Below are 27,838 nucleotides of genomic sequence, written 5' to 3' on the forward strand. Positions count from 1 at the left end.
AAGTACACACACGGGTTAAAAATGGCTGAGCACTTGCCTCCTTGATGCTGGATAAGGAAGTCAGTCATTCAAGGCCGGCCCACTCTACCTGTTTGTTTGACGTGGAGCCGAGCCATTTTCTTTAGGGAGTGGAAAAAGCATTGAGCCTTCAGCAGGTGGGGGGAGTGTAATAACTGCAGCGAAACACTTCCTGCTTTCACTAACCGGGTTCGTTTCAGCTTACAAGGTAAGTTCTGCTCTTGTTGTCATATATTAATACTGTTTATATATATATATATATATATATATATATATCAACTACTAACAATTACGCAAACAAGAGTGTGTATGAGAACGAAAGTGAGATGAGAGAAAGAGATAAGTAAAATTAGTTTCTTAAGATTCACAACATACAGTTGTTCTCAAAATAATTTACATGATGTAAATTCTACAAAATTGCGAGAATGTTAAATTATGTGAGGAAAGTCTGTGATGGATGGCATTAATAAAACCGGTTGCTCGTGATTGTTTGTTTAACAATTCATGTGGCTCTTTGTTGTCTTAAGTTTCATGTTCCATTTTAGATAAACAGCAATTTAGAAGAAGATAAATCATCATTATGTGTTCTGAACATACAGTATGCATTTTATTTTTTAATCCAGGACAATAAAATAAAAATGTATTGTTTGAATCAAGTGACTATAATCGACTGAATATAGTTGTAAAATACTAAGGAAGTCATGATGACTTTTTTTTTTTTTACCAGAAATAACGCCTAGCAGGAAACCACATGTCAACACCACACACATACAGATAAAACACACTGAACTAGGTCATGCGCTGTATGAAAGTGTATGCCTTTATTTTTTGACCTAGATTGACTTATGCTCTGTGTATGTTTTTTTTTTTTTTTCAAGGAGAAAGCAGTTGCAACAGTTATGGGTGTGTTAACTCTTCAGCTTTTGGTATGTGGCCAACTAATATTGTTTTCATTGGTTGTGAATAATATAACCGATGCACAGACGATCGGTGTGTCACCATCAAGAGCTCCACCTCTGAATGCAACAAGAAACCACACAGAGAACAATGCTTCAAATTCATCCAGCAATTCAGCGTACAATGATAGTAGTACAACTCAAAACACCTCGACAACCCAGACGACCCCTACTGGCTTCAATAGTACTTTGGGACCCATCAAAAGCAATGCAACAGTCACAGGATCAGCAGTGCAGCCAAACTCAACAGAAAATGCTCAGACAACCCAATCAGTCACATTCACAACAATCAACATCAATTCAACAGCTGGCACTTCTACAGACAACAGCACTCATAGCAACAATGAAACTGCTACATCAAGCACTGCACCAGTGACCAAACCAACAGCGATTACTTCTCCCACTGTAACTCAAAATGGCACAACTTCTTTCAATGAATCTCAAGGTAGGTTTGAACATATCCTATCATTAATAATGTAAGCCAAATAATGAAATATGTGTATCCTGCTTAACTATTCCTACCTCTATTTTAAAGCAGGTGGTGGCCTGAATCATTCAGAGAAATCTCTGACTATTTTATTCAGCATTCTGCTTGGTGTGATAGTTCTGGTAATTCTGATGAACTTTGTGTATAAGTACGGCAGAAGCAAAGAGAGAAGTATCCAATATACTCATCGCCGTCTCCAGAATGAAGATACAGGTTAGGAGAATCTGTTTATGATCTTATTAGTGGTGTTTACCAAGTCTTAATTTTTTTCATAAAAAAACACAAAAAAACCCACCTTACTCACAGCTGATGACACCATAGAAATGGGTTATAGTCTGGGAAAGTTGTCAGGCAAAGTCCAACACCATGCCATCAATTTGTGCATGGGCAAGCCCATTTAATCTAGTTTATAGTAATCACAAAGAATATATACTCACAATAAAAATTATGAATAATATTACTGTATTGTCTGTAAATTGCTTTCACAGGTGAGCCATTTGCAACGCCAGATGACACGCTGGTCATTTCAGGAGGACTCTATGATGGCCCTCAGATTTACAACCCCACCATGACGGTGCAGAACGAGGAAGAATTCCAGACAGGCATACCTGGATTTGCTTCCAGACCTACTCAGTTCCGCTTGGAGTTTCTGAGAGAGGATCAAGACAGAGCATTTGACAACGAGACCTCCACCTTTCAGACATTTCATGCACATGACCAAGAGCCTTAAGATCTCAGCAACAAACCTCTTTTTATTCAAAAAACAAAAACAAAAAAAGGTTTTTCAGTTCACATTTTGAGATGAAAATGTTGCTTTTACTTAAAGCTTCAATGAAAAAGGCTGGTAAAAAATGCTATTTCTAAACTGCAACTTTTTTTTCTTTTTTTTTTTCTTTGAACTAATGAAATTGGTGAACATAAAAAAAAAAAACACAAATATAAATGTAAATACCGTACACACATATAAATGTAAATACAAAGATTTGTAACTGCAACCAACAACTGTACCAGGAACATCTTTTGATAAATATTGTAAGGTACTGTATATTAAATGAACATACTATGACGTGAAATTGTTTCGAGAGCTTAGAATAAATAATATAAATATTTCTGCTAATTCAAACACAAGTAGAAATTAAAAACAATCAAAAGCTATTGTCTAAGGAGTGTCATGTGCACTATGTAATTTTTTTTTAAAAAGGATAATCAAATTTTTTATGCATACAGTTTCAAGCAAAGATTTTGTCTGTAACTTTTTTCTTCTTCTTATCTGAACTGCTAACGGTGGTCCATCCAGCATCTCGCATTCTCTTCATTGCAGCCAGTTTCAGCGCTGTTCCTGGAGACTTACACATGAAAGAGCTCTGCACCTGCACATCATTTGCACATGAAGACAGTCAAAATAAGAACATAAAGAAGACAAATTTTGAAAAAACTGGTCTAATGTGATTTTTTTTTTACCTTCTTGACCATGTCCAAACTCTCAGTGTTTGGGTCTTTTGGCTGCATAGGCTTCTTTGATTTAACAGGTCTTGGAGAGAAACTCTGCACACCAGATTAAGAAAGAATTAAGAAAGAGTAAAAAACCACAAGCCTAAGGATTTACTAGAGTTGACCACAAATAAATAAGCAGAGCACTGAAGAGTCTGTTTATAGCACAATACTAATGGTATGCGAATAGAGTGACAGTAGATACAATTTACCAGTATGTCATTGCTCTCGGAGTTGTCTGACTTTGGGTCCAGCTTCAGAATGTTTTTCTTCCAAGACCCCTTAATCTCTGGTGAGGGTGGTGTGCGGATTCTGAATGACTGAAGCAAAATGAATGAATAAATAAATAAACTGTCTGGCTGGTATAAACGCTTAAGATGAATAATAACTAGTGCAAACAATTTAGGTTGCACCCATACCTTTATTTGAGGTGTTCGAGTTTTTTTGCTCAGGCTCCATAATGGGGTATGAAGGACTTCGTTCACTTCTCCCTTGCACCAATAATAATAAAAAAAGATTGTTAGATGTGAAGAATATGTACAAAATGCACAAAGATTATGGAAAAAAACCTACAGCAGGAGAGTAAGATGCATTTCTTGATGGAGTTTCATTTTCTTCCTCATACAGTCTCTTCTTAGTGTTGCCAGCTTTTTGAGTTTTAGAGATCTTGTTTCCTCCCTTCTTTGGTTTGATTTCAGTTATCTAAAACAAGATTTACATGTTGTACTGTTCAAGTTAAATTCCCATGTATACCTATGGTATCTCAAATGACAAGGTACAATACCTGGTAAAGTGTGTCTTTTTGAAGAGATGAAACTGGTGTCCTCAAGGCCATCTTTTCTCTTTTGAGCTTTTCAAGTTGTTGTCTCAACTCATCATTTTCCACTTGCAAGTGGGATAGCTCCAGGTCCTAAATTTATTGGTTATTTGGTTTTTAGAGATTTTACATATTATACCTACTAAAGGTACAAAGTCTCGCTTCAGCAACCTTTGGTTAAATGTCTCAGACACAATGATAACTCTACAATAAATGTAATTATTAATCTTTTGGACCTAGGACTTTTGGATTTGCATCTCAGGCATTTAATGATAACTCAGTTATGCTGAGTATGATATTCAGTGCAAACAACAGAATTCAATATTTACCAGTGATGCTTTGCTTGCGTTGACTTCAGCTTCTTTCATCCGTTTTTCACTCAGCTCTGCATCTTTTTCTTCAACCATTTTGTCATACTCATGCTGCAAAAAGAAAAAGAAAGAAAATACATTAAAATGAAAGAAAAGTGGCTAAAAACTGGGGCTGCCCCCTAATAGTTGACTAACCGTTAGTCAACTAGAAGAAGCTTGGTCTAACAAAATTGTATTAGTCGGTTAATCGCAGAAAGAAAAAGAAAACAACTCCAAAGGAAGTGGAAAAATCACGCAGACTGTGAAGGACAGATCGGTAACGGCAACTTTACAAGTCCGCTTGCACTAACATTAACCTAGAGAAATTTGCACTATTACTAGGCGCATATCCAAGTTTTTGTGTGAAGAGCGAGCTTACTGCATGACATACAGGTGCCTGTGCGATCACTTGTATTTAATTTAAAATACTCCGTCATTTTTTGTCATACAGATATTAAGTAATGCAAACTGTAAAGGGTCTACTTTTATTTCTGTAAACTCACAATAACAACAAAACATTGTGCTTTTGTAAAATAATGAAAACAATCAGGATGCGCGTCACAAATAAACCGAAACTCAGAGTCAGTGTATACTTGCCTCACAGACATGAGAAATGATCTATAGAAATCTTAAAATGTCTACTTTTGAATGAACAAATTCAAATGGAAAATAAATATTCTCAGATTATGCAATCCGTATGAAACGTGCATATACGCGCGTCCACTACTGTGGAGATTACGAGTCAGCATCGTTGACTAAATCTCTGCAGCCAAAAACACAGAAAACATTACCAATAAATTATTACAATGTTTAAACAGTGTCCTTCTGTTTTTACACGACACTCATAATCATTACTTTTGCCGGTGCGCTGTGGCAAGCTTTATGAGTGCGCTTGAGTGCTGATTAGGCTATGTATTTTATATAGAAGGCTCGTTATTTTGATTTATGGCTTATTAATATAAACGTGTGATTAGTCGACTGATCACTTAAATGAACGACTACTAGTCGACTAGAAAAATCTTAAGTCTAGGGCAGCCTTCCTAAAAACAATTGAAAATATTTTAGAGACCACTTGAAAATATTAAGAATGATAATGACCTTGTGCCTCTCCATCAAAGCAACCATGTCTGATATCTTCTGCTGGCATTGAATTTCTGTGTCATCTTTACTCTTCAGTGCCTCCATGGCTGTTTGCTTCAGTTTTTGCATCTAAAAAAATAAAAAAAAATACAAAACAACAATAAAACATAACTATTATTTGCATCATGTCTTGTTATTGTTTTTTCCAGTTACTGCATTTAATGAAAAAAAAAAAAAAAAAAAATCACCTCAAGGTTGAGTTGGGCCTCTGCTGTTGATTTGTCTTCAAAGTCAGAGCGTATTTTCTGAAGCTCCTCTTCCTGACGTTTCTTTAAATTATCCGAATCTTCCTTAAGTTTACTCAGCTAAGAGAAATATGTAAAATACTGTAACATGACTACTGTTTTACTTCATAATTCAAATGTATGAAAAAGCAGTGTATGCAATCTAAATCCTCTAAAGAAAACTTGTCACGAATGAAATTAATTTCACCAGGGTCTTTTATTTTTCACACCCTCCCTTCTAAAGACCTGCTGAAATAAAATGAATAAAATCCTGAATACCCTTTAAGCAAAATGGGTTGCAAATGCCGTTTCATGTATTTCATGTTTATGTACTTCATGTTGAATTCAACAAGCTTCTTATAACATTATCATTTTATAAAATAATAGTGAAACCTCTCAAGCTTTTGTTTTGGTTTTAAGACAATTTTCAGTTTAAAAACATGTGTTTGAGTACAGTGCACAATACTGTACAAGTACAACACAATCTGATCTTTTACCTTTGACTCTAATGCTTTGATTTTTTTTTCTTTTATGAGAAGTTCTCTCTTTGCACCTTTGCCCTGTTGGGGTGATTAAACATGAATTATTGTTAAACACATGAGATTACACACGTCAACAAACTAAATAAAATAGTACAATAATAAGAACGCACACTCTCTCTCAACTGCTCCTGAGCATTCTTTCTCTCTTCATCCTGACCAGCAATTTTTGCAGATAAAATATCCACCTGTTCCCTGGAATATGAAATTGTACATGCAAGACAAAATAAAATTATAAATGAAACCAAATTTGCAATGTTGCAAGACAAAAAGTCTCCTCCAGTCTTACTGAAGCTGTTGCTTCTCTCTCTCAAGTCTATCTTTTTCTGTCTTTTCCCGTTTGGCATTTAAATTGCTTTCCTGTAAAAAATAAACAAACATGCAGCATTTGAGGTCATTCTGTAAATTTGCAACATTTAGAGACTTGATTTAATTTACAAACCATTAGATGAGACTGAAGGACTTTCTCCTCTAAAGCAACACTATCAATCTGTTGTTGAATGATGTCTTTCTGCATCTGCAGGTCATTAAACTTCAACATCAGCTCCTTGTGATAATCCCTTCAAGCAAAAAACAACTTCAATAAGTTCAGTAAAATACTGAACAGATCTCAATTATACAATAGAAAATGGCCAACATGCTTAATTTAATGAGATTTAAATTAACATTACATTTTTAACTCATTTTCTCATAAGAAATTTAGCCTACATCCCATTAATTACACATATCCATTTGAAAAACATTTTGATGCTAAAATAATTCAAAGATAGATTACCTCCCTTACATTACTACCCATATCAAGATTAACTGTATAGTATGTGAAACAGTATGCAATACATTAGAGGTTTAGTTTGAGATTTAAAGATTAATGGTGTAAAACCCGACAGGTTGTGGTTGCTCTTACTTCTGTTCCTTTAAGTCCCTCTCCAATCTTTCTACCTCTTTAGATGATTTACAACAGCTCTCCAAAGCTCCTGACAATTGTTCCTCCATCTCTTTCAATTTAGCCTGGATGAAAGATGTACACATTCAATTTGAGTATCCAAAGTATTTGTCATATTACTTAACTCAAATAAATATACATGATGTGTAATATAGTGAAAAACTGAAACACTATGCCACAAATGCACAAAAACTGAAGAATGTCTTGACCTCTTTTAAAACAACAGCTTCTTGCAGCTCTTCATTATCATGTCTAGCTTTTGTCAGGGCCTCAATCATGTTTTTATTTTCTGTGGTGACACTCTCCACTGCATCCTGAGAGGGGTGAATGTTAGATACGAAGCATATGTAGCATTGAAATTATGGAGGATGCATTTTACTATGCCGATGAATGCTTAATGACCTTCTACTCACCTTCAAATGATTTGCCTCACTTTGTTTCTCTTCAAGTGAAGCAATAACCTGGAGCATCTGAACCTCACTAGTTTTTAATTCCTCCTTTATAGAGCAGAGTGAGTTTGACTTCTCATTCTGTTAAAGAAATACTGTGAGCTTAGTTTCATAAATGCATAAATCATAGAATATAAATGCTTAAACAGAGGGGGAAACACATACCAGCTCATCTCGGAGTATCTGTATTTGCTTGCTATGGTCCTCTTTCTGCCCCTTGATAACTTCTACATGAAAATAATGGAACCAATGATCTTAGAATGGTACAAAGCATGCAACTGTGCCATTATTTATTAACATTTACAAACTTAACACACCCAATTCTGCACTTTTGACACTGAGTTTATTCCCCACTGAGGTTATCTTTGTCTCAAGGTCTTGTACCCTGTGAAAACAAAGGAATCATTTCAATATGGATTCAAATTAATTATTAAAGTTCTTGGTTTAATATTGTACTTCATTTCCACCTGTGCTATAAGCTTGAAATGTCTACTTTTAAATGAACCAATTCGAATCGAAAACAAATACTCTCTGATTATTCAATCCAAATGAAAGGTGCATTTCTCTCTATAGGTTCACGTGTTCACTATACTGCGGAGATGACGAGTCAGCAACGTCAACTTCATCTTTGCAGTCAACACTGTCTCAGAAAACACTAGTTTATTAATAAACAATTAAAATGGCTCTTGCTATTTTTTCCCTGACACATTCATAATCATCAGGCTACTTTTGCCAGTGCTTTAAGGAAAGCTTGAGCGCGAGGCATATATTCGGCCCCCCAGTGGCCTATTTGAGTATGTAAAAAAAAAAAAAAGTTAACAAACCAAAGTTTTTTTTAGGTAATCTGTAAAGTAATCTTGTTAAACCAGATTTCATAAAATTGGTATGGAAGAAAAGTATCGTTCAGGAACTGGTATTGAAGTCAAGGTATCGGTATCGAAAATCTTTGAACGATATCCATCCCTAATTATGCTAGATCTTTAACTGATATACTATGAAGTACCTCTGTATCTCAGATGTTAGTGAGGACTGCAAAGAATTCACTGTCAGCTGCATCTCTGCAAGTTGGTTTGACTGTTGCTCTTTGATGTTATTTAGTTCCTCTAGTTCAGTGTCTTTCTTTTGAAGAACTTTCTCATGGTTTTCCTTGCTTTGCTCCAGTTTGTCAGTTAAGGCTCTCTGGTTTTCCTTGGGAAAGTGATACAATACAATATAAAACACTGCAAAACAACAACATGAACTCTTTTAACCTTTATGTACTACCTACCTTTACAAGTAAGTCCAAAACAATTGTATTAAGAGTAAGACTTTGTTTAAGGACAAACCTCAATCTCCCATTTGAGTTGCTCCGTCACCCTGAGTTTTTCCTCAAGCACCTCCCGATCCTGTGTAACATTCTGAAGCAATTTCTGATGTTCCCCTAAAAGTAACATGAGTGAACACACATGACTTGTGGAAAAATTAAGGAAAGACTTATGCAATGTGTCCTGCATTCTTACTTGCAGACTCCTCTAGCAGACTGCAGCTTTGCTTTGCCTCTTGGAGTTTTACTGAAAAATCTTTGAGATTGTTTTCTTTTTCTTGGAGTTTTTCATGAAGCATGGCAACCTCAACAAGTCAAAGCAAGGAACACAAAATAGATATGCGTTTTAGTCACAACATGAACACAAAGACAGGTGAGTGTTACAGTATGCATTAAAATATCACTCAAAATAAAGACTAACCTCCTTCTCCTTCACATGGCATTCACTCTGGAACTTCACTTTAAGATCCTCAAACTGTGCAAGGCATTCTCTTACTGTAGGATGGGTTAACAAAACAATGTTTAAATATTTCATTTTGCTGTGTCAAATACAGCACATGCTTAAAATGAATTTACGTAGAGTTTTAAAATAATTAGACAAAAGGATTTAAAAATGAGCACATGTCAACATTTCCTGCTGATCAGCCTCTGCCTGCTTTCGAAGACTTTCAAATGCTGCCACCATCCTCTGCAAATGAACAAATTACAGTGTCATGAAAAGGATTGTCCCAATCTAGGGTTGGACATATTCCCCACGCTTCACCAGCACTAGATAAATAAGTAAATAATACACTCATTATATAGTTACCTGAATATTCTCACTGTTCTGTATAAACAGATCGTGAGTTTCTTCCTGTTCAGCCTCAACTATTTCAGGCAAAATGAAAGACACATTATTGTTCTCTAATAATTGGCAATGAATATTAATACATTATGTTATGCTATATGACATCTTTTAACATGCTCTCACACTTACACATATTCATTTTCTCAGCAGATCTCTCAAATGTGTCCTTTAGTATGTTACACAAATTTCTGGTAGCATTACTTCTGCATGATAAAAATATAATATAATATAATATAATATAATATAATATAGTACTGTATGTGCTTATTTAAATGTTACCCATGATGTACATACTTATTTCTAAGGTCTTCATTCTCATTGAGTTGATCCTCTAATTTCATGCTCAGAGTTTCATTTGCAAACTGCAACAGACATAATTTATAATTCTGTCTTTAGTAAAGCAGACAAAAAATAAAAATGAAGTAAAACAAATGTACTACCCAAAAATTATTTACCTGAAGCTCTTGAATGGCTTTGCGCTGCGTGTCAATGGTTTTCCTGTTCTCCTGAAGCTTCCTGTCTTTTTGTGAAATCTCAGAATCTACTCTGAACTTCCACATTTTAATTTTCTCAGCTTCATCCAGCAATCTGGAGTACAGCTGGCTGGATCTTAATGATGTCTATAATGCAAAAGCACCATAGTAATTAAACTGCTTAGATTTATTTTCATTATGCATTTTACGGAATTCATAACATGGACTTCATTATATACAAATATATGAATGATTAATCTTTTAAGCAATAAACTAAAATACAAAATGAAATGAGCATTCGATCTGACCTCCTCCTTTTCCATTGGCATGACTGCAACCTTCTTCATACCCTCTTTAATCACAAAGTATTAGGTTTAATGAACATATTGCTTTTAAGACTGGAATTGACACTACATAAAAACCTCTACAGTTTATTCATAAATATTAACGTAACGTTACATCTCTACATTTTAGACTTTATAAATGTTACCTGGTCTGGATGCCTTCGTAGGAAGCACCATTTTGGATGGAAGGATGGTCTCCATTTCTGAACATTTGTAACTCTACAAACAAAATACATGTAACTTAGCCTATCATTCTGATTCATTCAAAGTTCATTCAAAGTCTGCTAAATGACTAAATGTAAATGTTCACACAGCAGTTTTAGCAGCCAGCCACAGGTCAAATAGCAACACTGTAGCACAAACAGAGAATTTACAAGTTTGCCAACCTGATCCGAAGGAGAAAAAACACAGTTTTCTTCAAACAAGCCTGTTTCCTGAGGCTTCACTGCATACACTTGATTCAAATGAGCTCTTGGGGGCACCAACAGTTTGAAGTTGAATGGTTTTTGCATTCTGTGGAGTCAAATGAAATAGCACTTAAAAAATCCTCAGGACTGTAACGTTATACCGAATAGTTTTATTGTTCAGGGCTTTTCCCTTTTGAGATAACATGAACTGTTAACGATAACGTAAGTTACTTGCTAGCAGAGAAAGTCGAAAATGTTAAGACAGTTAACGTAACGTTAAACGGTAGGCTGTAAGTTCTTCCTTACAAATTATTCACATTTTCGTTACTCTTCCACTATAATAAACTATGTTTACGTAATTAAACGTAATTTTAAAACATTTTTACCTTCAAACAATTCACACGAGCTCCTTCTGAACTGTTTTTGTGATTGATACGACTCCGTTAACCAACGTTTTTCCCTGACGTCAGTTGTTTGACTCGCGTGAAGCCGATTTTGAAATGGTTTGCGCGCCGCGGTTCCAGCCCATAGTTCCAGCCACGCGCTGAGATTCACTTTAGTTTAAGGAACAGCAGTAGCAACTGAAATGAACACGGTTGCCCCATATTAGTCATAACTTCCAAAATATGACTAATTATTACAAAACCTTTTTAACAGTTTTAACCTTGATGGCATGCTTCAATGGTATTTCTGAAGCTTGCAAATACTTAAAACATTTCGGCGCCTCAGAGACCCAAGGTAACATAAAACAAACGCATTGCATTCTCTCACATGCTGACGTTTTCTGATTGGTATAGAGATAAACTTCTGCCAGTTGTTTATTTCTTATTTTATTGTATTTTATTTATTTATTATTATTTCCCAGAGCATAACTGAACATTTTATTTTGGATATTTCCTGTCACATTTATAAAAAGGTGATTCCAACAAAGGGTAGCATTAAATGGGCTTTGACTTAAGGTCAGATAAACATTTAGCAAAATAAGTCAACGAGAAAAATAAGATTTGCATCATTGTAAATCTCAACAGAACACAGGAGTTAACACCCAGCACTTGAAAGGTGATATGAAACAATAAAAAATTTATTTAAATGAAAATCTTTTTTATTGTAACAGTTTTTCAACATAAATTATATACATTGTCTCTGATAGTAAATTATTTACATTTCAAGAACAATTTTACATTTTAGGCTATACACAGATGGTGGTTGGACTTACATAGTTTTAAACAAGTAAACAATCTTTCATCACATTGCTAGGCTATGCACATACACATAAGATTACACAACATAACAGACATTGGCAAGTGTGCATGGACACTGACAAAAATGAAAATATTTACCAAGTTATGTTTCATTTGTGCATATATTTAAAAGCATACACTATTTGTATATCTACTGCTGTTTTATTACTCCAGTGTCTTTTTTGTTAGAAGGCAACGTTTTTAAACTCAAGTTAAATTCTAAAAATAAAATTAAAAATATAATTTGCATTACTGTGCAGTGTGCACTCATGCAAGGCACTGAAATGTTTGCATCACTGTCTCAGTCGCCTGAATAGGCCAAGGATGGATATCTGTAACTAAATCTTCAATGTGGAGAGTATATAAATGTAAGGATCACCCAAAATAACACCAATCAGCAAAGTGTCACACACCATCCTCTGCAGTATTCTTATTGGGTACTTTCAGTGCATCTTTAACTTCTTTGCCAGGTTCCTCCTGCAGTTTGGCTCTTTTGGATTCCTCTTTTGCCTCTCTATGCAGCAGCCTGTAGTTGATGCCCATTCCGATGAACAGAAACAAACTGCCAACCACCAGGATAAATCCACAGGCCATGTAAGTATACTTGTAGTCATGGTAGATGTCGTTGAACTTCCCTGTGAGTGTAGACATAAAAAAATAAGTGATAAAAGCGATTCAAATTTAGGTAATACTTCTTTTTAAAAAAAATAAACACCAGGATTTCAGGTTAATATTAACCTGAATGTATTAGGGACAATTCATTTCTTAGGTCATTTGACTGTTAATTTCTTAGTAAAAAACAAAACAAAAACATTTTAACTACCCTTTGCCTTCACTGATTCATTTTAAAGTGTACCTATGCAATTTTAAAGGTTCCTAATTTTGATTTGTTTAAGGTTGTACATGCATTCACGGTAAAAAAAAAAAAGCACTTTAGTTTTCTCATACATTGCAATGTCTGAAATGGTTCGATCAAGGATTCGGTCTCTATAAACAACCCAAACATGGAGGCTAGAATTACTGAAGATTCGTTTCAGAATCGGATTCAGTTCAGAATCGGTTCTTTCTTGTGGGAGACAATAACTCCATTTGTCATTCACTTCGATGTTTTAAAACTTGGCAGACCTTTTACATTCACAAACAGCTATATTACACACTACATGAAAGGTATAATCCGAAAAAAGCATAAAAGGGGCACTTTAAATGCTTCTGCTGTGTGACATTAATTTGTATAAGTACAAATACAATATGAGGTCATAAAACATGCATGTATGATAAAGTAAACCATTTGATTTGCCTGAGTATGAGACGTAAACACACTCCATACTCACCTAGTAAAGGAGGCCCCAGTAACACTGGCCCACATTCCACAATCGTCACCAGTCCTACAGCACTGGAGAAACGTTGAGCCCCTACGAGATCCATGAGAGTCTCAAACAGCACTGAGCTCAGCCAGCCGTAGGCAAACCCAAAGAAGATAGCGTAAATCACAAACCCTAAGTAGTCTGTGGACAGAGGGGCAAGCAGGTGGCACACACCATTAAGGAAAATAGCTGCGGCGAAGTAGTACTGCACCCTTGGTCTCACCCATTTCATGTTGGCGACCATTCCCATTGAAGGCCGTGCAACCATATCTACAAAGGCCAGGACAGAGAGCAGAAAAGCTGCCTTCTCCTTGGGAATTTCTTTACTCTTGGCGTAATTACTGAGGTACACAAGAGGAGTGAAGAGGCCGAAGAACATGACCACATTACCCAATAGGTAAAGCAAGAAGCCACGATGCTTGAAGAGTGTCAGATCGATAAAGCCATTGATGATCTCTATCATGGTCTTTTGCTCTCTAGCTCTGTTGTTATTGTTAGCAGCCTTAACAGCAGGTTGGGGTTTTGGCCCAATGGGCCTCATCAGTGATCCAGCTACACAACAATTGAGCAAAAGTCCACCCAGAATCAAGAAACTCCCTCTCCAGCCGAAATGTTCAAAGAACCAAGTGTTTAAAGGAGCCAGAGTACACAAGAAAACTGGGCTACCAGCCATAGCGATACCATTAGCTATCGGGCGTCTTATGTAGAAATATTTTCCGATCATTGTGAGAGCTGGGTTGAGATTGAATGCCAGTCCCATACCTGGAAAACATCATAACAAACAGTTAAAAAAGGTCCCCAGGGTGATATTAAAATGTGTCACAAGAGTGTAGCATCAACAGGAGTGTTATTACTACAAATTGCATGGGATAAGTGCAACAATTTATGTCTAAAAGATCCCACTTTATATTAGGTGTCTTTAACTAATATGTCAGTCCTACATTTAAACTAATAATTTGATACAATACACTTATTGTGTACATACATGTTTTTACATTGTACTTATATATAATTACAGCTGCCTAACCACACCACCAAACCTGTCCCTAACCTTTGCCATATCCTACCTCAATATAGCAGCAAAAGTGTATTGCGATACAATATGAATACAATACGTACATTTTACTTATTTTTTTTTATGTAACTATAGTAGTTAAGGACACCTAATATAATGTTTGACCATTTAAAAAATGTTTTTTATTTATTTATACCTCCTAAAACACCGACACAGAAGTACAAGCCCTCAATAGTATTGCAGAAAGAGGCAGCGATGAGCCCTGCTCCCGAGAGACAGCCTCCTAAAATCATAACGATCCGACTTCCATACTTATTGACCAGGATACTGCTGACAGGACCTGGGAAAAAACACAAAAACAAAAACATTATTGCATATATACATTTTATTTTACACATAACGTGTGTGTGTATATATATATATATATATATTTTTTTTTTTTTTTCTTCTATTTTATGACAATTTTAAATGTTATTTCTGAAAATGATCTTCAAAGTCAGTAAGACTATACTTTAAATATAATCTTTAAATATATACAAGACAGTATAACATTTTAAAAATACAATGAACTAAACAATGAATAATATAATACGCCACTGCAATATTTGTGTGAATTGTTTTGTTTTTTGGGGAATAACATTTTGATTAAATGATGACTGTTTTGAAGTAAAGCTTTATCAAAAGTTAGTGTACTTGGTTACCAAGAAGATAACAGGGCTGTTGAAAATAAGTATAAGATATGTGGTAAAGAAAAATCAAGCTACAAACTAAAAAAGAACAATGGTTCAAGAAACAGCCAATTCCAAGTTATCAGGAAACTCAACAAGAGAGAGAGAAAATGTAACCCAGGATTTGATTTTATCCATTGGGATTTGATGGGATTGAAAAAAAAAAAGATGGCTTGGCCTATCAAAGGAATGATGTTTTAGAATATAGGAGCAAGTTATTACATTATGATGAAAGATTACAAAGATGTACATCTATTTTCTTTTATGCACAGAGTAACTGTTCACAATAACGTCAGCAATGTATACTCAAAATTTAAAAGTATAAATAAATATTTATTTAGATTTCATGGTTAAAGTTGATAGTCTCTGTTCAGACCACTAGAGGGCATTGCAGCTCTGTGGGGAAGAACAATAGAATTTGACATTGCATATTACTGCAGTAATCATCAAACTGCAGATTTTGCCGTTTCTCACCATCATCCAGCTAACTGAGGAAAAGATGTTACCTGTGAAATGCAGTGGCTGGAAGACATGCTCTACTAAATCATAATTCAGATATGTTTTACTCCAGTGGCAAACTTTAGCCCTAACAAACCAAACTAAAGTGTTCTGATATACTCCCCTGCAGTAGCAAACACAGTGATTACAAAAATATTAGCGGTTACGTGAGTGTTTTAAGCACTTCATGTACAGAGTCCAAATCCTATCATGAATGTAGGAAGGAAGCCTGTTAATCATGTAAAAACCGGGGAGCGATGGCGAGCGCCTGCACGTCTTCAGCCTCCCAGTACAATAGACTGCCTTGTTTGCCTCTCTAATCCACCTCATACAGTGGAGGAGCGAGTCACTGTGTGCGAACATGTACGAAAGAAAACATTTACACATTTATAAATGCAGAAATTCATTAGTGCCAGGTTACATCCCTGGTTTAACCCCACAACAACTAGTCATACCAGTACTTTAACCAGATTTGAACAGTCCTGCTCTATAAGAAATATGAGAGAAGTAGGCTATATACATGTAGGGCTGCACGATTTGGGGGGAAAATGTAACTGCGATCTTCTGATAAAAATTGCAATTGCAATTTGAATAAAAAAGGCAATGTTTGCTGTGCTTGTTCGTAGGGCTGTATAATTTGGCCAAAATGTGAAAACCAGGGAGTGATGGCAAGCGCTAATCCAAATGTGTTGTGATACTCCCCTGCAGTAGCAAACACAGTGATCCCAAAGGTATTAGTAGCTACGTGCGTGTTTTAAGTCTTCCATGTACAGAAGCCAAATCCTATCATGAATGTAGGAAGGAAGACTCCTAACCATGTGAAAACTGGGGAGTGATTGTTAAAGCCTGCACGTCTTCAGCCTTCCAGTACAATAGACTGACTTGCTTTTTCTGATAAAATTGCGATTGCAATTTAAATAAAAAAATTCTGTTTGCTGTGCATGTTTGTAGGGCTGTATAATTTGGCCAAAAAGTTGTGATTATATATCATATGGTTATAATAATAATAATAATTTTTTAAACGTTATACCATCAAACCTGTATTTTGACAGGGAACTCCAGGGAGCCCTTAAAGCTTCTCTTTAGTTGATAAGCGCTTCTGATCACAAGTATGGAAAGATGGCTGGCACATATTGCTTCCAAAAGGCACGTTATAAGCAACCCAAACTCACAGCAGATGCAGAGATCGAGTTTGTGTGGAACAGCATTTACTGCAAACCTAGCAACTCTGAAATGCAGCAAGCACTGGCAGACAATGAGCTGCTCGTGTGTAAAAGAACACAGTGCTACGCTTCATTCTGAAACACGCATCGCATATATTTGTTTCCAAATTGCAGCCTTTTGAGATTTGATAATAATTGCACTAAGCCATACCATGATAATCATTAATTGTGCAGTCCTAGATAAATGTGAATGAACACTCCTCACAAATGAGCTTTAATACTTGCAAAAGACCAGCACAATACAGCAACATTGTTTCAAGCAAAGCAATGGTGTGAGTCTAGGGCAGGGCTATCTATTTGACCAACCAATGGCAGACAAGTGGAGTCTTCAGGAAACCTGTATGAAAACAGTCATTATTTTGTGAAACGTCACAGTTTAGCATTAACTATTTGAGGGTAATTTGTAGCATTACTACATTCTGTGCACTTTCTTTTGTGCAGATTTGGCATTAAAACCGCAGTACATCAAATTAATTTATATTAACATGACTTTAAATGTGGTACAGATAGAGTGATTTTAAATTAGAATATAAGCCCTTGGGTGACATTAAATGAAAACCCACTCCTGACATATCAGATCAGTCTGCATTCATGTAAATATCCTCATATCTGGACCTCTCTATCGCTCCAGGCGAACTACCTCTGGGCTGCCTGGGTCATGACAACAAGCTTAAATGCACTAGAGGTCTATGTAGGAAGATGTCTTGGCCTAGAATGCCAAAACAACATCCTTGGAAAAGAAACAAACACCTTCTGACAGTATTTAGCTTAGAGGGCATTCAGACTTCTTTGCAAACGGTGGGTGAGACAGTGGATGAATTCATAAAGAGGCAGAGGGGGCATCAGAAAACAGATAGAAAGGGTAATGACAGCAAAAAGGGGACCACAACACATGTCAGTCATGGACAACATAAAACTAGATGCTAAAACAATGCCATTCTGATTTATTTGCGAGCATGTGAACTATTAGGAATATGGACTATTGCTACACAGACTTCTGATGTGCATAACTCAGCATAAAATATTCACACAGTTATGTCTTGCCTGCAAATATGTTAGTACAAACCATAGCACTACATGCAGCGATTCTGTACATCATTGTGTTCAGAACAAAACGCTTGGATTTTTTCACGAGTGCTTGTTCTTTGATCATCTGGGTCATGTGCTCTGTATTGCCCCCAGTTGGGAATTAGCTCACTTGGGCCAGAAGGGGCAGCGTAGGAGTATGAGGTCAAATGTAAAGTCATGTGCTTCCACATGCCATGAGTTCTCATGGCCATAATGTCAACCCCACTGACATAAACTGAAAGGTCTGTGTTCGACCACCTTATTCTTTGTCAAGACAAATGTGAGGGCAAAAACTCAAGTTTGACGGAAGTTTGACAATGACATATACAGATTGAGTGTCCAAAAAAAAAAAAAAAAAGGAAAAATCTTTTCAAAGAAAGGAAAATCCAATTGTACAATCAGAACTAACAATAATAATAAAAAAAAATTATGATGATCTCAAGCCCCGCCTGCGATGATCTGAATTATTATCATTATTATTATTAGTCTACTTTTATTATTAAATTAATATTACAATTTATTTGCCCCGCATTAATTTCATAGTGCATCACCGCATAACTGATGCTCTGCGATGATAAGATGCTAGATTAGCTTACTCCTAATCAAAAACAACTTTTAGGTTTGAGACTTCTTCATCAGCATAACTATAGCGCAAAGTTTGCATATTGCTTGTGTGATATTCACTGGTTCGCCTTCGTTATTTAAAACGGAAATATTTCCAATATTGTGGCGTGACATTTTTCTTTATCAACAACTGCTCGCAAAATGATGCTTCACATTACTTCACTGTATGCTTGCACTGAATGGAAAAGAAGAGTATTAACATTCTTCAAAACATCTTGACATCTTGTTTGTGTTCCACAGAGAACAGAGAGTTGCACAGGTTTGGAACGACAAGGATAAGGGAAAAAAATGAAAAATAGTATTTATTTTTGCCTCTTTTAAAGGATGTGTGAATGCATGCACGCAAGCAAGCCATACTGATAGTATAATTGGCTTTTGCAATAAAACTTTTACTTATAACTGAAAAGTAGCACCATACTGTCAGAAACATTCAAACCTTTTTTTTCATATTATCTGTAATGGTTGATATTTTTTAAACTCATTTTTGATCTGCTCAGTAGCGTGAGAAGGAGAAGGTGCAATTTAGTCTGCCTATGTGAGTGTGCTGACATCATTTGGTGGTGCTCCACTTCCTGAGACAAGTTTGCTATTGACGCTAGTCATCACAAGTCTGTGTGACTCCTGAGTTAGGCGTCTCATCTCCTCATCTCTCTCCAAGGAAAACATCTGACACTTGCAGAATAAAGAGCTGACTGAGAAGAAAGACTCCAGAGGGAGATAGAGTTGCCCATTCAGAGCTCAATCTCTCAGCAAAGAAGCCAGTGGCTGATGTCTAAGCCTTGTCTAGCATGCCTCTCGTTTCTACATTCAAATGAATAAGGCTCTTTCACTCACACAATATCCATTGATAAACTGTGCCTTCATTACCTGTGCCATGATCTCACCACTGGCTTGAATGGACAACAAAACAGCATTATTTAAAAGTGACTCATGGACAGAATTACTGCATTAAGCAACTCGGATTTAAATCAGTGCAAACGTCTAGTACGAAATTAAACCATTATGAATTCACAAAAAACTTTTTTATGATATATAGAGTGTTTGAGAGTTTTGAGTGGAAGACAAAAGGATAAAGAGCAGGAAGACACCGCTTACCTCCTCCATACATGACAGCAAGCATGATGGAAGAGATCCAGGACACTTGACTGCTATTGACATCAAAGATCACTTCAATTTCCTTGAAGAACACAGTGATGGACTTTGGGAAGGCGTAGGAGAAACCAATAGAAATGAAGGCGCCAACCACGACGGCCCAACCCCAGCCCCCCTCAGGAGGGGTGTAGCCCACAGGACCTCCAACAGCAGGTGCCATAGTTCCAGGTGTTTACAAAGCTCTCTCTCTCTCTAAAGAAATAAAGAAAATGGTCAGTGAAAAAGAGTTCAAGGTCAAACAATTAGGTCATTAAAACAAATGTTTTCATAATGAGCCTTACAAACATGGATTTTGACTGCATATTTGAATTGCATTTTAAATTATAAAAAAAAAAACTAAGTTTTTTTTTGTATTTTTGAAAGAAGTGTCTTATGCTCATTAAGGCAGCATTTATTTGATCAAAAATACAGTAAAAACAGTAATATTGAGAATTTTTTTCTTTTTCTAAAATAACTATTGTTTTCTATTTGAATATGCTTTCAAATGCAATATATTCCTGTGATGGCAAAGCTGAATGTTCTGCATCATTACTCCAGTCTTCAGTGTCACATGATCCTTCAAATATCATTCTAATATGCTGATTTGAGGCTCAAGAAACATTTCTTATTACTATCAATGCTGAAAACAGTTGCGCTGCTTAATATTTTTGTGGAAACAAGATACATTTGCTTACATATGTTGAATACAAATGCTAAAAAAAAAATTTAAAAAATACTGACTCCAAACTTTTGAACAATATACATTCAACTGCATACATAAAAAATCCTATAATTAAAATATTTATAGTGTTTTTAGTGTATTGCTATGGGTTTTCTGGTCTCGATATGGCTCAGATCGCTCATTCAATGTAATTCTATAGGATTTTCTCGTCCATTTATCTAGAAGGCGAGAAACTTGAGTCTTAAGTCAGAAAAGCTCCTCAACCGCATCATTATGACCGCCGCTAGCGAAAGCGGTCATATAGGGATTGTCAACGTTTTTTTTTTCGTTTTTTTTTCGTCATCTACTGAATTTTTCGTCAACGATACCAGGGACACCGAAACACCGGGGAACATGAAATTTGGTGGGCATGTAGCCCCACTAGACTTTTACGTAAAAATTTCGTTTGGTCCCCGGGGGCCACTCCCCCCCCCGCGCTGGGCCCCCTCAAACCCAAAAAATGCAGTTTTTCCTAAATAACTACCTGAACCGTGGCACAGAGGATGAAGAAATTTTTATGGTATGTTGGTCTTAAGGGCCCACATCAACCTAGCCCATAATCACTCATTTGTGATTTGCGCCCCTCCCATAAAAAATGAAAATGCAATATTATTCTGCTTTAATCGCCCCTATCTACAGTTGAGATGTTCAGAACTGCACCATATTTCATGTGTATGATTAACTTGACATCCTCTGGGGGTATGCTAAGTTTCGTAGAATTTCATCCATGGGGGGGTATAAAATAAATTCATTTATGTGCACATTTAGTGACTGTACACTCATCGGCCTGTAGATGGTGGTGTTGAGCGAAGGGTTGCTGGTTTAGGATGATACTGTCACACACACACATGCAGGAATACAAACAAACGCAAGCATGCACACACACTGACATCCACACGCACAGACACACACCCATACACACACATACAAATCCACATGCACAGACACACACACACAAACACACACGCGCACACACATGTACGCTCGCATACATACACGCACAGACACACACACGCACAGACACACACACACACAGACACAGACACACACACACACACACACACACACATACACACACACACAGACAGACATGCACATACTACTACTTTTTTTAGGTATATACATAAACACGCAATACAGCCAAATTGCTCCACGTCATTTATTTTTGTGGAAAGCCAGTGCAGGCCTGAGCAGCGGTCATATTTTGTACCGCCATGCGGTACATCTAGTTATATTCCTTATTCACCATTTATATTTTGTCATTTCAAACATCAACACAAATCTGGCTGATTATAAACTTCCTTCTGAATAGATTTTTTTTTTGGTTGAAATAAATGTAATTGCAATTAAACCCTTCGAATGAGGGTTCATCAAATCCTCATTGATTCATTGAATTAAAAACCTCAATAGACTTAGTAGATTTTAGAAATGTAAAATTTTTAAATAATGCTGACTCACTACCATTTGTTATTTGACTTTGTAATTTTTGTTGGTTTGCAAGTTACATTTTGTTGCTACACAGAAAAAAACTTATTGCACATAGGAACCGAATACACAAACTGAGTGTGGGCTATTTAAATAAAGACTTACATATTAAATTCTTTCTGCAAAGTGCCATGCCGATAATGCAGCCGTGAATGACAGACTCTTCCTGCTTGCTCTTCCTGCTTTACTCTTCTTATATAATTTGTGGTTGTCAATAACCTTTGTTACATTACTGACACCGTCTTGACTGGAGTGTGAAGCACTGAAAGGATCAGGAAATAGGTGGAAAAAAAGAAGAAGAAAAAAACTGCCAATAATATTACTTGTAATGTCCCCATGCATACATAAAGCACTTCAACTTGTCTATCTAAACTTATTTCTTTGAAATGTCTTAATACTAATCTATAATTTTGCCTGTCCAGATTCTCCAGAATCAGTTTTTTGGTAAACTAAAGGTAGGCTATTGTTACAGCTCTTCAGTTTTGTTCTAATTCATTTTTTATATTATGTTTTATAGTGTAAAAGACCTTCTCAGCACAATCAAAATATATACATCTTCCTGTTGCAGAGTTTCCTATTGTCAATAAAGTATCATTTAAGCCACAATATCTTACATGATGACAATAATAAAAGTGTTTTCATTCACATTTTTTAACAGCTTTCAATACTGTTTTTGCATCAAGCAAATGTAATTTGTCTAGTTTGAGGTATCATTCACATTTGAGGCACAAGCGCTGTGGTATGAGTTACGTGCTGAAGTTAAACACCTTAGGTTGGGTGTTCAAATCCCTAACACTGAGTATGAGTAATAGTAATAGTGATGCTATAGCACCTCTAATACTTCGATTCATGGGCAGGAAATACAACATTTTCTGCACAACTAGTCCTCTAAAGGTAAACCTAAAACTTCAAAGCATCACACATCAATAAACATGAATCACACCTAAAAGCTTCAAGAAATCATTGTGCATACATGTGGCAGAAAACCGTTCAAAGGAAGCGTAGATGGTACATAAAGACTCGTGGTGACTTTACATATTAAAGCCTCACAGCCGACCTGAGTGCAACCAGTATTTGTAAAGCCACAGCAGGAGGCTTTTAAAGTGAACATTCCCTCCAAAATGAAAATGTGACTTACATTATTTAAGGAGGATCAGAGGTTTATGTCAGAGAGAGGCATCGTATACCAATATCAGGTTGTTTGCCCCATTGGAATTTAAGCCTCTACATGTGCTCTTGGATTTGTTTTGCTAGTCCAGACAACATGATCTTGAGACATCAGGGCACCCTGCCATTAGCTGCTACTAGATAGTTTTTTTAATAACGACTTTCTCATTAAAACAACAATGTGCAGTCATTATCACAAAACAAATCCAGACAAGACAATTGGGACCACAATGCAAAGTGGGTCTTGCATCACCCTGAAGAGGTTTATTTTGTGATAATGACTGGCTGGCAGTACGTTCTCCTCCATATTACATGGCTACTTACCAAACAAATGAACATGAAATTATACTTCCTTTCAAGTATGGGATTGGTAAGATTTTTGTAATGTTTTTGAAAGTTTCCTAGGCCCTGTTTGCACCTGGTATTAAGATGCGTTTTGGTCAATCTGTCACTTCTGTCCTCTTTTCCACCAATTCTGTCCTGATTCCTTTGAGGGGAGGGTCTATGGATGGATAAATGTATGTTTTTTTTCCCTCCAGATCTTTTGATCTAATGGACAAAATAAAGTCGTACAATTTACATATGAACGCACACGGAGAGGACAACTGAAAAACACAGAGAGCAGCAACTTTTGTTTGTGCTCTGACAAGCGCAAGACCACGCCGAATGTTGTGAGTGCGTTAGATACCAGGAATGGTGAGAGGGCATTGCTTGGTACGTTTTTAATCTTCAAACCAAACTTGAGTCAACAGCCGACAAAGTTTAAATCCTGTCTGGCTAGCGTGCTTCCCATTAGGTTTACACATTAGGTCAGTAGGCGGAGAGTAGGCGTCTTTTGTGGCTGTTCAAACGCATTTGACCACATGAGCATTTACACTAAGAAAGCAATCCGATCAAATGCGTTTTGGACTTCCTCAAAACGTTTCAGACCCCGTTTACACCTGTATTTAGCGTCGTCCACTTGTGATCAGATCGACCAAAATGCATCTTAGTACCAGGTGTAAACATGTTTTATTTGACAAAAAAATGCAGTAAAAACAGTAATATTGTGAAATATTGTAACGAATTAAACAGTTTTGTATTGTGATATATTTAAAAATATAGTTTATTACATATACAAAAATATTTACCTGCAGAATGACTACGCCACTCAGGAATACTAGATTCTGATTGGTCATAGTAATTTTTGAGTAATAGTAAATAAAAGGTGTGTCAAACAGTATCAAATGTGGCAGAATTGACAAATCTGAATTCATACAAGCACTCTTAACATCTCGTCATTTATACAATTTTGTATTAAATTCTTACAAGATGTTTTTGGATTTAGCCATTATTACATCACTGGGCTGTTCACTTTGAATTTGGACCATCTGACAGTTTGATCATGTTGGCAGAGCATATCGCTCCTTTCAGCTGAAGTGCTGTATGGTTTAAAAAGAAGTGAGAATGAAATGAATCACTTTACAGGTAAAACGGGTCCTTGACACACCGTCAGGCTAGACATTTTAGCGCATTCAAGCTTAGAATCACACATTCCACACAAAAGTGCTCCTACCTTTCTGGCACAGTCTATAAATTCTCTGCATAAAATAGTCCAAAGTACTCTTCTATTCCACTGTGACGGCAAGCAGCATTTTAAGGGACCACACTGGGTCAAGGCAAGTCTCTAGTTGTGAATAATCCAGAGGAAAAACACAGTGGTTGAAAATGAACTGCTGAAAGTTCTATAGGCCTATGACACGGTCAGCCTTGTGAAACTGTGTCTAACTGAGTTCAAACCAGCTCTTATTGGCCCCCAATGTCTACAGAAAACTCCAAATAGATTTCTATTGGCTCCTTGATGTCTGCCACCATGCCCACTTGTGTCCCTGCTCTCCTCCTCCTTGTTCTTTGTTTAGAGCCATTTAGGACTCTGTTGAGGTCTCCTTTGGAGGATACAGGTTTCAATATGGAGTCACTGAGATAGCATGTTGTTTGATGATCGGGTCAGTGTACCCACTGTCAATAAACACCCATAATAGGCCACGCTATTATACTTCCTATATGTATAATTAGGTCTGATTCATGTTTCTTATTGTCAGTCATTGTGTTTTGTTCCATGACCCGATTGAAGGATAAGGATGAGCATTTGTAGCTGCGCATGAGACGTGACACGCACAAAAACCATCACACACTCACACAGTTTCCTTTGAACACAACAATTGTTTACATTGTTAATCACTTGACATCTGTGAGAAAGATTGCATAAAATGCTAAGGCATGTTGTCATGTGGTTCAAGGTAGTGAAATTCTTCTAATCATTTGCAATACTATAAGCTACATGAGATGAAAAACGGTATAGCAAATAGCTATCTATCTCTAAATCTATGTCTATACTCATATATGCGTGTGTCTATTGATCTAGAATAACTTATTCTCTGATATGTCACTAAATATTTCTCTAAACGAAGTTTAATACTGTCAATGATCAAAAAGTTAATTAAATTATTCAACACACTGTTTTCAGATACAATTTGATAATACTGTAATTCATATTAAAAATACAAGTTTATATGATAATAATATTTAAAAATTGATCTTACAGCAGTCACGATTTCTTTGTAATTCTACTTCCTTAAATTCAAATTACATTTCTACACCCAATTCAAATGTTTAAATCAAGAACTAATTGGAATTTTAAGGGAATTCTAAATACATTTTAGAATGTTGTACAACCCTAAAACCCATTGTGTAGTCATACTTAGCATCTCAGAGAGAAGCATCTCAATTGTACCCAATATTCTACAGAATTAATAAATTGAAGTTGAAGTTGAAGAGCCTTCATTGTCTCTCATTCTAAACAAGACCAGGGAGGGACCGAAGAGCAAAGGTGAGCCATATTTTCCAAATGAGGCAATCATTTCACTACAGTTTTTTCCTCATAAAACTAGAAAATGTTCCGCTCCACGTATTAGCAGACTCAAACTGTAAAACAAACCATTCTCCCCAATTCCTGTCTGTGACTTTCAAAGGCGTAGTTACTCTTTCATTTCAGAGTGTCCTGGACGTGACACCAAGCCAAAATATTGTATTTACTTTCTCTGCTTTGTGTAGTAAAATCTCCATAAAAGTGTTATCTCAGGAAGCTTTGTGCTCAGCCCAGGCACGGGAGGAACAGTTTGTGATGTGTGCTCCTACGTCCAAACGACAAGATCTGATGGTCACACATTCATGGTGAAAAATGCACGTGTGTAAACAGCTGTGATAATAAACATGTCACGAAAAAGGCAGGAAATAATAGACGAGACTGTGCTCTCCCGTCGAGGTCTCTATTGTTCAACACATCATGGTTTAATGTGACAGGAAGTGCTGTGTGACACTCCTAATGGGGTCATATATGGAGTTTAAAGAAAAGAGGAGGTTCAAAAGACCGACCAGTCTAGTTGTCTCTTTCAATCTATTTTTTTTTTACGTCACAGATTTCTGCTGCTGTGATGTGTCACTTCATAGCTAAAGGCTAAGATGAAGTAGGGGAGACTTTGACCTTCACAAATTCTAATTAGCTTTGGTGAGCACTGAGGTTAATTGTCATCACTCTTGTGAAACATGTTAGACAAAAGTAGTGACAATTTGTTAAGAAGCAGTAAGGATTTAACACTAGTCACCTGGATCAGAACCATCTCAGAGTTGGTGTCTTGATCTTGTGGTCTTGGCATCTTGATCTAAGTCTTGGCTTATAGTTCTCCGTCTACTACATCTCCACAACTTCTGATATCTTTCACTTCATTTACACCTGGACACCTGCTGTAACATCTAGAGAAATTAAATTAAAAGTTGTGAGAGACAGATTAGCTTTTACACCTGGGGCCAGATTCCATCATAAATGACGGAAATTTCCATCAATGGCAGGGAAAGTGTTAATAAATGAATGTCATTGCATTTCGATAAAGTACAAAAAGGGGACGGCATCCATTTATACTGTACCTACATATTGCAATTTCATCACAAACATGACAATTCAAGCAGAAAGCTTAGTGTTATTTAACTTGACCAGTATTAAACTAAATGCACGTCACTCCATCATGTTGATATCATATTTAAAGGCGTAACTGGCAAACAGATTACTGATTTGATCATGTTTTTCAGCGTGCAATATGAAACTGTTAGAAATGAAGGATACAATAATTTTCTTTATATACTGTAGTTCATAAATCATCAAGTCTCGGATGTGAAGTCTGGTATTGATTTGTTTCAGTCAAAAGCACAACAAACAAGCATGAATCAGTAATTGCCGGCAATAAAATGTATTTTCTACAACCTCTAAAGAAAAGAGGAAAATAAAAATCACAGATATAAGGCCATGATTAGGACAAAACAGGGATGAATTTCATATTTTCTTCATGCATATCATGTAAAATGAATTAGAGACAGTCATGTTAAAACACATACAGTCACTTATTTTTCAACATTGACGCTCACACTCATGAGAGAGTTTGAAAGTGCGTGTATATGCGAGCTTCACTGATTATAGTAAGCTCTCTGATTTGTCCAGCAGAAGAGGGCGGTTGACCTTGAAAGCAATGGAGAGAATTGACAGGAGGGAACACTGTTAACAAGGGCTGGCCATATATCAAACAGCCAATTTGGATCTCTTAATCCACTGTGGGTCAATTCTGGCCAGGTGGACATAGATCACAGTGGTTCAGGACATATGTTACACAGCTAATGTTTGTCTGTTCAAGTCTCCATCCAGCCAAGCATTGTATTTACACAGAATGAGAAATAAGAAGCAAATGAGCCACACAG

At 36.4% G+C, this 27,838-nt stretch overlaps 3 protein-coding genes across 5 annotated transcripts; 1 reads left to right on the forward strand and 2 right to left on the reverse strand.

Annotated features, from left to right (window-relative positions):
- The first annotated feature begins 88 nt into the window (after positions 1-88).
- On the forward strand, positions 89-2,648 carry LOC309513683 (uncharacterized protein). 2 transcript variants are annotated; one of them, XM_082189646.1, is made up of 4 exons: positions 89-226; positions 897-1,419; positions 1,510-1,674; positions 1,950-2,648. In XM_082189646.1, exons 2-4 carry the CDS (start codon positions 918-920, stop codon positions 2,189-2,191), a joined length of 909 nt encoding a protein of 302 aa, XP_082045772.1. In that variant the 5' UTR covers positions 89-226; positions 897-917; the 3' UTR covers positions 2,192-2,648. The 2 variants fall into 2 exon arrangements, with proteins under 2 accessions (XP_082045772.1, XP_082045773.1); XM_082189647.1 differs by having other exon boundaries at positions 1,513-1,674.
- sycp1 (synaptonemal complex protein 1) lies at positions 2,256-10,894 on the reverse strand. The gene is made up of 30 exons (XM_082189665.1): positions 10,768-10,894; positions 10,528-10,600; positions 10,346-10,389; positions 10,020-10,184; positions 9,859-9,926; positions 9,694-9,767; positions 9,526-9,584; positions 9,339-9,405; positions 9,139-9,212; positions 8,914-9,022; positions 8,740-8,834; positions 8,418-8,602; positions 7,732-7,799; positions 7,580-7,641; positions 7,379-7,495; positions 7,175-7,279; positions 6,927-7,030; positions 6,465-6,582; positions 6,312-6,382; positions 6,136-6,217; positions 5,981-6,043; positions 5,448-5,564; positions 5,218-5,328; positions 4,099-4,191; positions 3,737-3,862; positions 3,526-3,654; positions 3,372-3,443; positions 3,165-3,272; positions 2,923-3,006; positions 2,256-2,831 (listed from the first exon to the last, which is right to left on the reverse strand). Exons 1-30 carry the CDS (start codon positions 10,891-10,893, stop codon positions 2,691-2,693), a joined length of 2,910 nt encoding a protein of 969 aa, XP_082045791.1. The 5' UTR covers position 10,894; the 3' UTR covers positions 2,256-2,690.
- A 957-nt stretch (positions 10,895-11,851) lies between these two features.
- Positions 11,852-24,839, reverse strand: slc16a1a (solute carrier family 16 member 1a). 2 transcript variants are annotated; one of them, XM_082189634.1, is made up of 5 exons: positions 24,609-24,839; positions 19,645-19,893; positions 14,605-14,748; positions 13,361-14,155; positions 11,852-12,664 (listed from the first exon to the last, which is right to left on the reverse strand). In XM_082189634.1, exons 2-5 carry the CDS (start codon positions 19,859-19,861, stop codon positions 12,435-12,437), a joined length of 1,386 nt encoding a protein of 461 aa, XP_082045760.1. In that variant the 5' UTR covers positions 19,862-19,893; positions 24,609-24,839; the 3' UTR covers positions 11,852-12,434. The 2 variants fall into 2 exon arrangements, with proteins under 2 accessions (XP_082045760.1, XP_082045759.1); XM_082189633.1 differs by lacking the exon at positions 24,609-24,839 and adding an exon at positions 21,992-22,067.
- Positions 24,840-27,838: the final 2,999 nt, after the last annotated feature.

Source organism: Leuciscus leuciscus (genome assembly GCF_965113295.1).
Source record: "Leuciscus leuciscus genome assembly, chromosome: 14".
NCBI lineage: Eukaryota > Metazoa > Chordata > Actinopteri > Cypriniformes > Leuciscidae > Leuciscus > Leuciscus leuciscus.